The 14,270-nt window shown below is 36.2% G+C and overlaps 1 protein-coding gene across 1 annotated transcript; it reads right to left on the bottom strand.

Annotated features, from left to right (window-relative positions):
- Positions 1-1,217: 1,217 nt before the first annotated feature.
- On the bottom strand, positions 1,218-13,982 carry NRPA2 (nuclear RNA polymerase A2). The gene is made up of 27 exons (XM_078306159.1): positions 13,658-13,982; positions 13,206-13,282; positions 12,995-13,114; positions 12,742-12,818; positions 12,517-12,580; positions 12,354-12,424; positions 12,165-12,242; positions 12,003-12,048; positions 11,511-11,691; positions 11,131-11,183; positions 10,933-11,006; positions 10,677-10,794; positions 10,481-10,565; positions 9,698-9,810; positions 9,329-9,456; positions 9,159-9,238; positions 8,296-8,534; positions 7,247-7,411; positions 6,847-7,011; positions 6,654-6,728; positions 5,723-5,826; positions 5,539-5,614; positions 4,091-4,225; positions 3,741-3,884; positions 3,365-3,577; positions 2,620-2,880; positions 1,218-1,796 (listed from the first exon to the last, which is right to left on the bottom strand). The coding sequence occupies exons 1-27, from the start codon at positions 13,809-13,811 to the stop codon at positions 1,386-1,388; spliced, it is 3,507 nt and encodes a 1,168-aa protein (XP_078162285.1). The 5' UTR covers positions 13,812-13,982; the 3' UTR covers positions 1,218-1,385.
- Positions 13,983-14,270: the final 288 nt, after the last annotated feature.

Genomic DNA, 14,270 nt, shown 5'->3' with positions numbered 1-14,270 from the left:
TCTGTAGGGTTCGAATAAGGTTATAGGCTTGTAGCTGCTCGCTTAATGGGCTGCACACAAAACTCATCTGGACTCGACCCGATTGCATCACAGAAATTTGTAGAGGGGCCGAATTTCACTCCTTAGTCCCTACCCGTGAATGGAAGAAAAAAAAATCATGGAATCGTGTTTGGTTGACAAATTTATGTCGGAGATAAAAAGTATAAGAGAGAAAAGGTTTAATCTTGCATGTTTGTAATCTATAGAATTGATTTCTCTTTCGATCTTGTGTTTAACATATGAAAAACAAATTGTTACAAATAATTTCATTTCACTCCCTTCTATTCTTCACCTCCCCTCCCTTTCCCTACAGGGGCGGAACCAAGGGGGTGCGAACAGGGGCCAGGCACCCCCCATAAAATTTGATTTTTTTAATGGAACCATTGTGCATCAAAGAAGTAATGTTCATGTGGCACCCCTCAAACTTATCAAATAAAGGCCTCCTGGTTCCGCCTCTCCATCCAAACAAGGTGTAACAGTAAATATTTGGATGGAAAGTGATTCAGTTGGGGAACGGCTGCTGTTCATCAAAACGCATAACATAATTAAGAATAACTTGCTGATTTGACTTAGCAAACTACTCTTACAGCCTACACAGTGAGGTACTGGTAAATCACAAAGCTGCTGCATGCCTACATATTGGAGAAGATGAGAATCATACATTTTGTTGATGTTGGTAAACAGCAAAGTTCTAAAACGGGCATCATATCAGTAAACCAATTCATACCAGTACTATGTGAATATGTGATACAATATAGGGTAATTACAAATACAATTACCACCGCTGTCTAGTTGTTCTGTCTAGTACAACTGATCATGACATTCCATTCTCTTACTGAAAGTAGAAAGGGTGTGTGTCGCGAGTAATAATCAACATAGAGGAAAGACTAATTTTCAAAAATATATACCTCAGTACCTCACTAAGCATATAAAATTATATTTATTATCTGATAAATCTTAAGATTGTACTAATATTCTATTATATTCTCTTTATAAAAATTGATTGTAAATTTTGTTTAAAATAACCATTTACACGTATTATCCACGTACCTTGCCAGGTATAAATTCACATACCACTTATTTTTCTCCATTAAAAACTTCATTTTGAAACATTGTATTTGTCTATAACAATATTTCCAGCTCAAATTTTCACTTCTTTTACGAATGTGAACATCAAATTTTCACCAAGTACTATCAAACGCGTGTTGGAAAAACAAAAACGACCTACAATCAAGCTAAATAATGCCATCTAAATAGTACATATATTAAATAATGCTATCTAAATAGTACATGTATATCACGCTATTAAACGTGCAAAAATGCTGCTCTCACCCACGCACTAATACTCAAGACCTACCCTTATTACTTAACCGCAAATCCATTTTTATATTCATAGCGGCAAGCTCAGCCGCCAGGTACCGATAAACATAAGGCATGGCGACCGTCTCAATCCCCTTACTAGAATTACACGAGAGACACATGAAATTCTTTTGTTCTTTGATCTTCGGAAGGCCTAGCTTCTCTCTGCTCACCTTTTTTGGGGGAATTGTTGTTGTTGTAAGAACACTCCCGCAAGATGAACACACTTCGGCAATGTGATAATCCGAGCATGAGTGAACCCGATCGTGCAGGAGGTAAGCGGCCCCATGTGCAATAAGGGAGTCGCGTTCCATCTCACCAAAACGGATCCCACCACCCCGTTTCCTCCCTCCAATTGGTTGCCTTGTAATTTGGTCAACAACACCAGTAGAACGAACCTAGAGTTGTAAAGAACGTGCCAGTATTAATATTGAGAAATTAAGGTTTGGCAAATTTAGAAAGATAGTTCTGTGCCAGTCTAGTCCCTGGTTAGTATAAAATGTGATTCCTATTCATTGACAGCAATCTTGCAAATAGCGCCCTGAAGTTTTTATATGTACAACTCAGACCATGGGATTTGTTTGATAACAGCAACAAGTTGTTAGACAAAGATATTGCAACTTGGAAAAATATTTTTTAGTTTGGATCGAGTCTGTACCAATGGAAACCAAACAACACATTGAAAGAGGAGTGACGCAATGGTACTATGCAAAGCATAGATTGGTCCGTACTATAGATCAATAACTTCATTTTCAAAGTCCAAACAGTCGATCTGAATAGTTCAACACGAACTCCGTATAAAAATGTACTTTCATACTAAATTTTATATTTTTCAGAATATTTTTACTATCTTTTAGATAGGTAGAAAATCATTATTTTTCAATGGTATAGAATATTTAGATCAAGTGTTTTTCTAACAATCTATAAAAATAGTAAAAACAAATCTAAAAAAATGTAAAATTTAATCTACATGCAGTTTCATATGAAAATCATGTTGAACAGTTAGGATCGACTGTTTGGACTTTGAAAATTGAGATATTGATCCATAGTACAGACCAATATGTGCTATGCATAGTACCGTAGCCTCACTCTAGTTGAATGGTTGCAAGCCCCTAATACCCCATACAAGCTCATCAATTCCAATAGTTCAGTGGATTAAATATGCAACAAGACACGTTCTCTGGGCAAAAAAGAAAGAAGAAACATCAAAAGTTTTTTTACCTGATACTTGTCTGAGACCATGTGGCGGAGACGCTGATAATAAACGGGCCCAATGAATATCTCACAAGTCATCTCTGTACCAAACACACCACTATACAGTACCTCCGTCCCATGGTAGTTAAAACCATGAGCTGTCAGAAGAGGGCCCAGTTCATCAACCACAGAACCTGATTTTTTCCTTTTACCTTGGTTTTCATCATCTTCCTTTACTGACGAAGAAAATGGAGTTGCATCTATGAACTTCCCATTCAGACTACCACCCTATGGGATTATAGAGAAATGTGTTTCGTAATTTAATTTGAAATATATATATATATAAAGTAAAAAAGAGCTATTTGAAACAAAAGAAGGGTAAATCAATTTTGTTTGATATCTGGTTCAAAGGCAATTCATGTGCACCCAGCAAAAACTCAAAATATCATCTAATAAAACCACAAAAATGACACGCATGCATCTTACCATATTTAGGAAACTTTCCTGTATGGATATGAACCATAATAAACTTCATAAACAAGAATATACAGCTTCATAAAAATATTTCCTACTTCCCAAATATCAACATGCATCGCATCCGCATAGCCTCTCTACATGAATGATAGAGAGGAGAAATAGTTTGTCGAAGAATTTAGAGGAAACAAGTGGCATTTGTAGCAATTATAGATATACCTTCTAAATTCAAAGGCGCACAGTATTTCGAGATGACTATGAAAATTTCAAAATAAAAGGATTGACAAAATTTTGTTACCTTGGCCGCAATAGACTCTAAAAGCATGGCGATGGTCATACGAGAGGGGAAGGCATGTGGGTTTATAATGAGATCGGGTCGCATACCCGTTACAGCTGAAAACGGCATATCAACATCTGGCCAGAGCTGAGAGCACACACCCTTCTGCCCATGCCTACTACTGAACTTGTCTCCTATTATCGGGTTTCGGATCTTGCGGCCCCTAATACTTACCTGTCAAGGGAAAAGAACAACGAAGTTATCTCAACATCAGTAGGATTTTTTAAAATTCACAACAATATACAGTTCATCTTGTATACTTACATTCAATACAAAACTTATGAGTGAGGTGTAAGAGAAATACAAAGATAAACACAATTTATACGACCTAGCGTACCATTTGAAGAGCATTTCTTGCTTTTGTCCCGTTAAGAGCAACATAATCAATAATCATTGACTCCGTACCCTTCAGCGTAATTGGCTTTGTAACACCAGTCAGTGTGTTGTGCGTGCTATAAAATGGCTCTCCAGGATTAATTGCCTGTTTAAATATTGCCGAACTCCATCAAAAAATGTATAAATAAGTAAAAGAAAGACACTACATGTGCACAGTGTACTATATAACGGCTCTCAAGGGTTAATCATCAATTAAAAATTGTCAAAATCTATATGGAAGTACATACTTTAAAAAAAAAACTTGGAAATTTTGACAAATATTTAAAGTAAATGACAAAGATAAATAATCACCTGAGAAATGCAAGGAAGCCCATCAGAACCGATAGAGGAGTTCATATTTCTATCAAGTATACTCCTTGAAAATATTTCTATTCCTTTCAAGTCTCTTCCTTTCTCATTTTTCTTCACCAGATCAATTGTGTCGGTCTAGGAAAAAAGACAAGAGATTACAAAAAGGAGCAAGCGTTATTCCTTAGCATACTTAGCAGACTACAATTTGAAAGGCCAAACAATTGGATTGATGTGAATAAATATAACTAGTCTCACTGGCAGACTGTACTGCTAACTATTGTTAGTTTATTTATTCATTTAGCAGTGCTTTATCCCAGGAGAACTATCATTATCCTGATATGCTAGACAATTGCGGCAACTGGCCAAGGCAGGTCTGGTTTGAGTTCTGGTAAGCTCATAAATATTTTATAAATTATTTATTAGGCTCGGATCGTAGCCAACCTCCACTAGGTCATAATGCTCCTTCCGGGAGCTTACAGCACAGGCTATGGGTCAACCATACCCAACCCAACCCACAAAAAAAAGTTTGGAACCATAATGTTGCTATATATGCATGATTGTGCCATTTCCCAGTTGGATCAAGGTTGTGTTTAAGGCTGTATCTTTCTTTAGCGAGGGAATGACTTAATCAACCCTTGGCGCTTGATGGTCATTTTTCTTTTGCACTATTATAATCCTGTCCCGACCCGACACAAACACACTTCAACCATGCAGTTCCAACAAAATGCTTCATTTCTAGTCATGATCGATCAAACCCAAACCTGACCCAGCTCATCTGGGGCTCAGGAGAGTTTGAACCGGACTTACCTAGGTCAGACCGACCCATCAGGTCTGACTGAACTTGATGGTAGGGGTGTTCAAACGGTCGGTTCGGTTGAAACCAAAGTAAAATACCCAAACGAAACTTCTTTCGGTTTTAAAAATCCAACCAAACCAACTGAATAAAAATGGCCAACCGAATAACAACCGAACTATTTAAACCAAATTAAATTTTGGTTTGTTCGGTTGAACCGAATAAGAGATTAAATTTCAAAAAGTCTAAGACTCAATACATACAGCAATACATTAGTAATTTCATAGAAATAATATCAAGATAACATTACACACATTATTCAATTCCATACAAAATATGTAGATGTTCTAAGATATCCAAACCAAAATAAAAGAAAGCGATGATTGAACCAAACAAAATATAAACCATACTTGAACCAATATAATTCGGTCGGTTCGGTTTGGTCGGTTTTGAAAAGTATATGCCAAACCAATCCATTAAAACCAATATAATTTAAAAATTCAAGTGAACTGATCTATTTAAACCAAAAAATTTCAGTTCGGTTGAAAACCTAACAAACCAGACCATTTGGACACCCCTACTTGCTGGTTACGCAATGGGAAAGAAATAAATACATAACAACTCTAAACAGTAAAAAGGTGAAAAGCTGAGAGACCTGATAGATGTGCCCGCGACACAACCCACGATCAACTGATGACTTGTTCAAAATCATGGCATCCTCCATATCATAGCTGAAATAGAAATATTGCAATGTGTTAACCAAATTAATAGTTACAGCTCCTGACTTAGCACCTCGGTGCGCTTACTGAATAAATTGGATTATAATACTCAAAACTCACCCAGTATATGCCAGCACTGCCACAATGGCATTCGTTCCATTTGGGAATTCATCCATGCAATACTTGCTATAGGTAGCAGTTCGCACAATAGGAGTTTGAGGTGTCTAAACAAAAAGATTCCCAATATCACAATATAAGAAATCATATGAGAGAGCTATCCAATTAACAAATTGAACTTTGACAAGCATGAAACTCCTAGTACGGTACTCCAAACTGAAAAGCTTAAGCAGTTGAAAACGTTCTTTTTGTGCAGGATTACTTGACAATGGGCCAATTTAACGATCTTGAAAGAGAAAAATTATAAACTACAACAAAAGTAACAGATATGTTGTCGGGTTTGTACATATCTTACCTATCACAATTTATGGATCCAAGTATTTTTTGATAATTCATAAATACAAGCTGTTGGAGACTTGATATCATTTATGAATGACAAACATATATCAAATCTGGTCATGTATTCTTGCACAATACATATGTATGATGCACATTACATCCAGATTGCTAATTTTCAAGAGTATATTCTACTATTTAAAGCACCAATCAAACAGTACTATAGCTCCAAATCTCTGAGTTTGAGACTCAACCAGCCAAATCCATGCCCGCTCAATTCAATATGCATGACAAAATATTTTTGGACACCAGAACTTACATCTTTTTAAGATCTTTTACTATTTTTTTGAGGGGGCGTTGATTTTTTTTTAAGATCTTTTACTATTTTTTTTGAGGGGGCGTTGATTTTAAAACTCGAGATCGGTGATATGCATAATACCATACACCCCCTCGAATTTTCAACCAAAATTCATTTATGATAGTTTTCAAGATTGCCAAGCTAAATCCATTGTGAATTTATGCTGACCCAACATACATGCTTTTAAAAAGGTAAACTTGGACAAAATTTCACAAAACCCCAAGACCACAAAAACCATACCTGGAGATGATATGCCTTAATATCAGACCGGTGTTTGAGCGCTTGTGCACAGAAGCCCATTGTTTGTTTCGCCATCTACAGGACCAAAGCATTGATTGTAAAACTCAAAACTAAAGCCGTAATAATAAGTCAGTTTAATTATCTCCAACCATCTTTTTCAAGCCTAACAAATTATTGGGTCAGGTTGATATACCTGGCACTGATACATATTACGTGGAGACTGATTGTGATCAGACCAAGGGGTGAGATTGGCAACCACACTTAGAATTGAAGTCGGGTGAATCTCTTCGTGCGTTGCTGGAAATGGTTCTCTTCTCCCACCATCTCCTCCATCTGGACATCTTATCTCCATAAAGGCCTGAGTATATTTTTTTCAAACAATGAAACTCTGGTTGAAGTACACAAATTCATATTACAAACTTGAAAACAGGAATATCATTCAGTTGAAGGTTCAAATAGAATACCTTTCTTTTGCAATTCTACCTTTTCATGTCTAGTACAGTTGACATGTACCGGAACAAGTCAAGAAATGGCACAATTGGTACATAACTGGTTCACAGTATTCTAACACATAAGACAAAGAACATTCATACCTGCTCAAATGGCGCAATAAGCTCAATATTTTTACTCCCATCAGAAGAAAAGGAAATATTTTTCACTGGGCGAAGAAACCTCGATGGATTTGTGAACAAGTACAAGCCAGGGTAGGCACCACCAAGGCTCAAAGGCACATAGCCCACTTCCAAATCCTCTGGAATCTACAACAATCGGTTTTAAGCAACGCAGTCAATCACTGCAATATTTGTTTTATTTCCATCTAAAGTATTGATTTTGATTCTGTTGAGATATTGTGTATTTTTGTTATATGTAGTTTTGATAGGGTCCTTTTGGTAAAAAGGATAATAGAGAAGTATAGGGACTCAGATGTAAGTTGTAAGCCCTATATAAGCCCAAGAGGCTAAGGAATAAAATAACAATTCATTTTCAGATTTACTATTGATTCTTTAGAAGACAAAATGTTGTTCTCTTCCTAATGAGGGTGTTCGGCATCACATTGGGGATTAAATTTTAAGTGGAGCTAAGGAGCACTTGTACGGTAGAATCGGATTAAGAAAAAGGTGCTAAGGAGGCAAAAAATATGCTAAGGAGGCTTAATCTAAAAGAAATGGTGCCTTAAGAATTGAGGCAAGAGAAGCTTAAGCTTGAGAATTTGGGCAAAAGGAGCAAAAGTAAAATCTCACTAAGGAGTGGGTGTTCGGACAGATTAAGCTTCTAACGATTCTAAAGGAAGTCTAAGGAGTCTTAAGGAAGTGTTGCCGAACACCCACAATAGGATAAAAACAAATGTGGTGAGCACCATTCTTTTACTTGTAGATGTATTGCGCTGTAATGCAATGCTTATTTTTCAATTAATAACAAATTAAGCTCAAGGAATGCTTGGTGGTGCAGTTAACCTGTTCCATAAACACTCACCTAACCAACTAAGCTTCAATTTTACATTCAATAGTACAATTAAATACCCGAACCAGTACTAAACCTGCACATTTTAAGTACTGGTAAAGTCTCATTAAATTATTAAAACAGAACCAAAATATATATATTTGGACTCGGGAAGGATAAGAAAATTTCAAAAAATCCTAACCACAGATTCAGAGAGCTTCAATTTCCTTATATGCTGGACAACATTTTCTATTGAGTGAGAGGATATGGTGCCTACAACACAGCCATCTAGGAGAACAGTAAGAACCTCTGGGGGGCCCGCACGCTCAATTTTAGGAGCTATTGGGGTCATCCCGAGAGAGGCTAAAAGGGTCAAAACGGAAATTTTTGTCCTCGCAAAATCCTTCAACTTCCCATCAGAGTTGTAAAATGACGATACACCTGTGACAGTCCTAAAATGAATTAAGCAATGATGTAAAACAAAGAAACCATATTTATTATCCAAAACTGCTTATCTATGTTCCTGAAACCAAACCATTGGGATTATCAGCTAATAACAAAAGTTTATAAACTATATTACCAACAATTTAATCATGCAAAAGCTATCCAAATCACCCTATTATTACATAAAAAGAAGAAAATCTTTATGTTTATTGGTTCATCTACGTGTCTTTTCCAATACAGCAGTCTAAACTTCAGTTATCAATTGCAGAGGATTCGATAAGTACAACTTCAAGACTGTTGGATGTTAGCAAATCTGGTAACTGACAGTCTAATTTGAAAGAAACCTCAATACCACACTAATTACCAAGTCTACTCAGTTGTCTCATTCCTAGCTTTGATGTTATAAAACTGAATATAACTCAAAGATTGCTGGGTGTTAGCAAATATGGTAACTGTGACTACATGGAAAGAAACCCAATATCTCACTAACTACTGAGCCTAGTATTGAAGTTCTAAAATTGAATGTAACAGTTCTGTGTGAACCTCCATATGTGCAAACATGTGTTTGTGTGTGTGTGTGTGTGGAGAGAGAGAGAGAGAGAGAGAGATAGAGAGAGTTACAGCAGACAGCAGTCATATGATTTAGCAAACCGCAAGGCGTGCCATCTGGTGTGTGAACAGGGCAGAGAAAGCCCCATGACCTAAAGACAGGCAATCATTACAGAACTTAGCCAACGAGACAATTTTCAAAAATTATGTAACTGTAAAAGAGAGAACAACGGAACACATACTCAGGAAGCAGCTTTCTCACTGTGGTTACACGCATTTTTGTAAATGATGTGCCTCTGTGCACCGCCCGGAAATGTGAAAGGAAACGATGATAATTGAGCCGTTCGGCCTGGACTGTCATCCCTTCTTTCTGTACATTTACAATGATTATACAGAATTGAAGAATAAAGTTATCCACTAATCCCTGTTTCAACTAGTCAGGTTTGAACTGATACAGTCAGGCAAATTTTTGAGAGGAAATGTCCTTGCTGGACATTATCCTGGTTATATCATGTTACCACGTGATTGGTATTGACCATTTATTTCAAATTTGATTGGCATTTGTTTCCCTATTATGTGGCAGTTTTAAAAACTATAATGAAATAGTATACCTGAGGCAAGTCGAGACTTGACAAAGTATTCAATTTGCCGGTCCTAATCATACTTTCTATGGCTCTACCTACAGATGAAGATTTTGCACACACAATCTTCCTCACCTCCTTCACTGTAAACAAACAAATGCAAAAGGGAGATAAGAGCAAAAAAGTTCCTAACCGGACACGAGGTCCATATATTAATCAATATAAAATTTAGGAGCAAATCATAATGGAAAGATAAGGAGGGTTCAAATGCCTGCATTTTTTATGCATCCATCATGCCTCTTATCTTTTTTAATGTTCTAATAACAAAAACTTTAAAACTTGTATGCCAAAATAAAACCGTTAGATGTGATCTATATTAATTTCTTTACATGCACATAAAAAATTATCACTTTTTGGTTTTGTTTTTATATGAATCAATAAGTTGAAAAATCAACGTCTAGAATTTTCCATATCTAATGCACTTTTGCAAGCCTTGGTACCAATGAAAACAAAGACGAACTGTCGAAATCTTTTATATGTGCAAAGAGAAAATGATATAGATCAATTCTAATGGTTTTATTTTGATGTTTGAGTTTCAAATTTAAAGTTATGAACTTTTAAAAAATGGAAGTATAATGGAGGCACAAAAGATGGAGGCATTTGAACCCTCCTCTGGAAAGATAAAGAGGAAAATATAACGACACACTAATAACTGACAAGAAATTGAAACACATCCTACAAATTCCACAGCAATTAAAATGGAAATGTTAGGCTTCTGAATAAGTATTTACAACATATATAATATTAACTTACCATTCCCTAAATCAAAACTTGCACTCTTTTCCATCTCAGCATTAAGTAAATATCTTACGTTTTTCAGCCAAGATTGAATTTTCTCCTGCATATTACACAACCTAGAAACCTTAAAGACATGCAGAGGGCAATATAACCACATATTTTACTGTTGACTGTAGATATATAAAACTTGAGGATAAAAGTAAACTGTAACCTTGAGATAAACAGCTATGAGATGGCCGGGCATCAAGACCTCCTGGTTTTGCAAGGCATCAGCATTATCTGGTGAAGCAGTCTGATCTACCAGTGCATACAACTTCTGAAGCATGAATCTATGAAAAAGGTTAAATCATTCTGTCATGTCTCTTTTAAAATTTAAGCAAATGGAGAAGAGCAACCTTCGAAAATGGTACGAATATATTGGGAATAGCCAAGAAAAAAATGAAAAAATAAGTCAAAAGGCAACTAACATGAGTAGATTAAATTTGTCATGGTTACTTGTAAGATGCACAAAGATATAATCCTTCAGAACAGCTTCAGCCACCTACAAATTATAAAGGTATGGAAAAAAAATACTAGTAAGCAAACATGATATCCATGCCAAGTTAAACAATTTGTTGATAAAACCCGGCTATTGAGAAACACAAAAGCAAAAGATAAACCCATACAACGTCGTAACTGTCTTTCTCAAACCCGGGCATAGCAGCTTGAAAGTACTCCCCTACATTAATCAGAAAAAAAAAAATTAACTTGAGAGTATATGTAGATGCAACGTATGTGAACAAGAAAAATTTACGAGTAAAGCCATGTACTGAGTCAGTACTCTTCTCAAAAAAGTACCAAGTCAGGCAACTACAGTACTGTGGTTTCTCTGCTTTGCCAATTAAACCCAAACAAGGCAAACATCCCAATCTTGTAACTAATCCTCTACCGTAAGAAATTTTTCCTGAACTATCGGGTTCAGGAAAAGCTAACATATGCAACTTTACATAAATGTTGGGTCCAATATACAAGGAACCAAATAAAATCTATTATACGATTGAAATACCAATATGCTTCAAACACTGGTCTCGAGTGAAAATTTCGTGATCTTTGGATTCATCGAGAATTATCTGAGCCCTTTCACCAATCAATTGTGTACCGACAACACCCTTCTCATTCTTGTACTTCTCACTATAAAAACTAGTCAGACTTGTGTATATCTCGCGGTCATTTGTGTCAATTAGAGCCTGGAAAAAAAAATACCTTTAGTTGCGTTTGGGTAACAGTGTGCAAATATAAGGCGATCTTTTTGTTCCTTCTGCTATTTATCTTACATCTTTCTATTTTTCTAGCTTGAGATTTACATTGGGGTGAATAGAGCTTAATTTAGATATAATTTTATCTACTGATCCCCTACTATTGATGTATTATTTGATTCTATTTGCACTGCAACATTTAAGTGAAAAAATATTCACTCGTTTCCTCTAAAACTATAGGAGAGCAAGTAGGTCATTATGGTAATCACTGCATAATATTTCAAAGTTACGATAGGTAGTACCTTTAAAATAATCCCTACAGGAAGTAAGAACTCTCTCCCTTCGATCCTGCACGGTAAAAAAGCATGTAAACAAACTGACATATCAAATAAATATAACATTTGACAGTCAAAAAGCAAAAACAAACAGAACTTTCTAAAGCAAATCAGTTAGAGCATTATTACCAGAAACCAAGTCTAGCACTTCCATTTTGAAGGTAGTACAACTTAGCTGTAACACCTGATAGATCATCTCTTACACATCTAAAAAGACAAACCAAAGAAAGCACCCAAATTAGCTTTATACTTGGAAGCCCCTCAAACTAACAAAAAATTTGTTCCATAGCAGATCAATGAAATAATTACAATATGCACCTAATAACAACAGCTTTGTCAGTGAATCCGGGTCCACGTCCACGGAATGAACTGCGCACCATCCCCATTGGCTGGAAACAGATGCAGTAAACAATATGACAAATATATTGCATAAATAAATTATGAAAATTTCTGTGGTATTGCAAAGAAGTAATCAACTCACATAGTTACGCTTTTGTATTATACAAAGCCGGCTAAGTCTCTCCAACCCACCACAAATGAAATACCTGATATTAAACCAAAAATGTAACATAGAAATTGATAATAAATGAGTGGGGGGTTTATTTATTGCTAAACCATGCAAATGCCCAATGCTGCACAAAAAGTTCCATTAAGAGAACTAACATAAGCATATACCACCAAGCTATTTATGGATAGTAATACTTACCCACCCATTTCGGTCGCCTCTTCCTTGTGCGAAACTAATTGCTTAGCACTCGCATCTCTTAGGCTACACAGTTTTGACTAAAAATAAAGTATAAGAATTTAATCATATCTTCAGCTCATAAAATGCCAAATAAATAATAGTAAGACCGCAAATTTGAGATAAATTAAGTCGACAAAAGTACGAATCATGAATGATGAGGAAAGGACTTTCTTGGGAATATGCATTTTTTTTCCAATTGGAGAAGTAATCTGACCTTCAACATTATTGGCATACTGCCAAAACTGACATTTTCTCTTATAATAGTTTTGTCATCATATTGCAAAGCAACCACACCCTTGAAGTCGCCGCTATATGTGGACCTTGCTATTCTACACTGCTCACAAGCAAATTCAACATAAAGAAAAACAAAAATTAAAAAAGAGTATGAGAACTTGTGCAAGATATAAGCCAAATATGATTCAAACCTCGTTAGGATACAAACGGAAGTCATTGTGATGTTCCTTCCTGAGAGGAGGTTGTAAAATGGCTTTCTCCACATAAAGTATCAGGCATATGTCAAGGAAAATAAATATATAAAATAATACAAAAAAAATGCTATCAGTGGTCGAGTTATTTGATTAATATAACATTATAACCGGAAGTACTAGGATTTCTTAGACCGGTTTCTTTATTTCGATGAAAAGAACCAATTCTAAAAGGATATGAAAGGAGGCAATTAATCAAGAGAAGTCACTAAAACAAATGTTGAAGAATGCAAATACTGGGATAATTTTAAGTACAATTCACGATTTTAGCCGGACTGGTTTGCTCAAGGATTGAATTTGAACTAACTGCTATCACATGACACCATTAAATTTCGTGTTCTTTTTGGAAAGTTAAAACATAAGAGAATGCAAAATTGCAAAAGAAAGGATATTTCTAAGGTTGGTGTTATTCTGACTGATCTCAATTGCTCGAACCGAGGTGGCCGCCTTCTCCATGCCTTCATCGATAAAATAATTGAACGACTCAATATGCGGTCGAAACAGCTGCTTCAGCGCCTCGTAATCTGATTTCGACTCGTGAGACATCGCGAAGTGTGAACTCAATAGTAAAAAGTGATAAGTGATGGAGGAGATGGTGGAGGAAGAGAGAGAAGTTTACAAGCTTGTTAGACCTCCTTGGATGTTGGAACAGAGGAGCAGGGAGGAAGAGAAAAACCCTAGGACGGCTGAGCTGAGCAAGGGTTTTGGAAAACGGGTAGGTTCAATGGAACGCTATCCTCCGTTCATTTTAATCGGACGGATCAGATCAAATCTCAAAATTTGGGCCTCACTGATCTGGTCCGTCCGATCAAAACAAACGGACCAGATTAAAAGCTCCGCAAAGATACTCTCCTAACCAAGTCCGCGACCCGGAAATTTCAGACTACCCGGTTTTAATTCGCATCCTCTGAGATATCTCATATTTTGCCCGACTTTTCGGATAATGTCAACTGTTAAAATGCGTTCTACACGAATCTCAAAGCTTATATAATACTGACCCCAGCG

The sequence above is a fragment of the Carex rostrata genome, chromosome 7 (assembly GCF_964058835.1).
Source record: "Carex rostrata chromosome 7, lpCarRost1.2, whole genome shotgun sequence".
Classification (NCBI taxonomy): domain Eukaryota; kingdom Viridiplantae; phylum Streptophyta; class Magnoliopsida; order Poales; family Cyperaceae; genus Carex; species Carex rostrata.
This window is presented reverse-complemented; position numbering and strand designations above follow the sequence as displayed.

Excerpts from the sequence above, each read along its gene's own strand:
- NRPA2 (XM_078306159.1), bottom strand. The coding sequence starts at position 13,811 with ATGTCTCACGAGTCGAAATCAGATTACGAGGCGCTGAAGCAGCTGTTT. Across the intron at positions 11,184-11,510 it reads CCAGTGTTTGAAGCATATTG|GGGAGTACTTTCAAGCTGCT; the intron begins GTATTTCAATCG and ends TGATTAATGTAG. Across the intron at positions 1,797-2,619 it reads TGGTCTCAGACAAGTATCAG|GTTCGTTCTACTGGTGTTGT; the intron begins GTAAAAAAACTT and ends TTACAACTCTAG.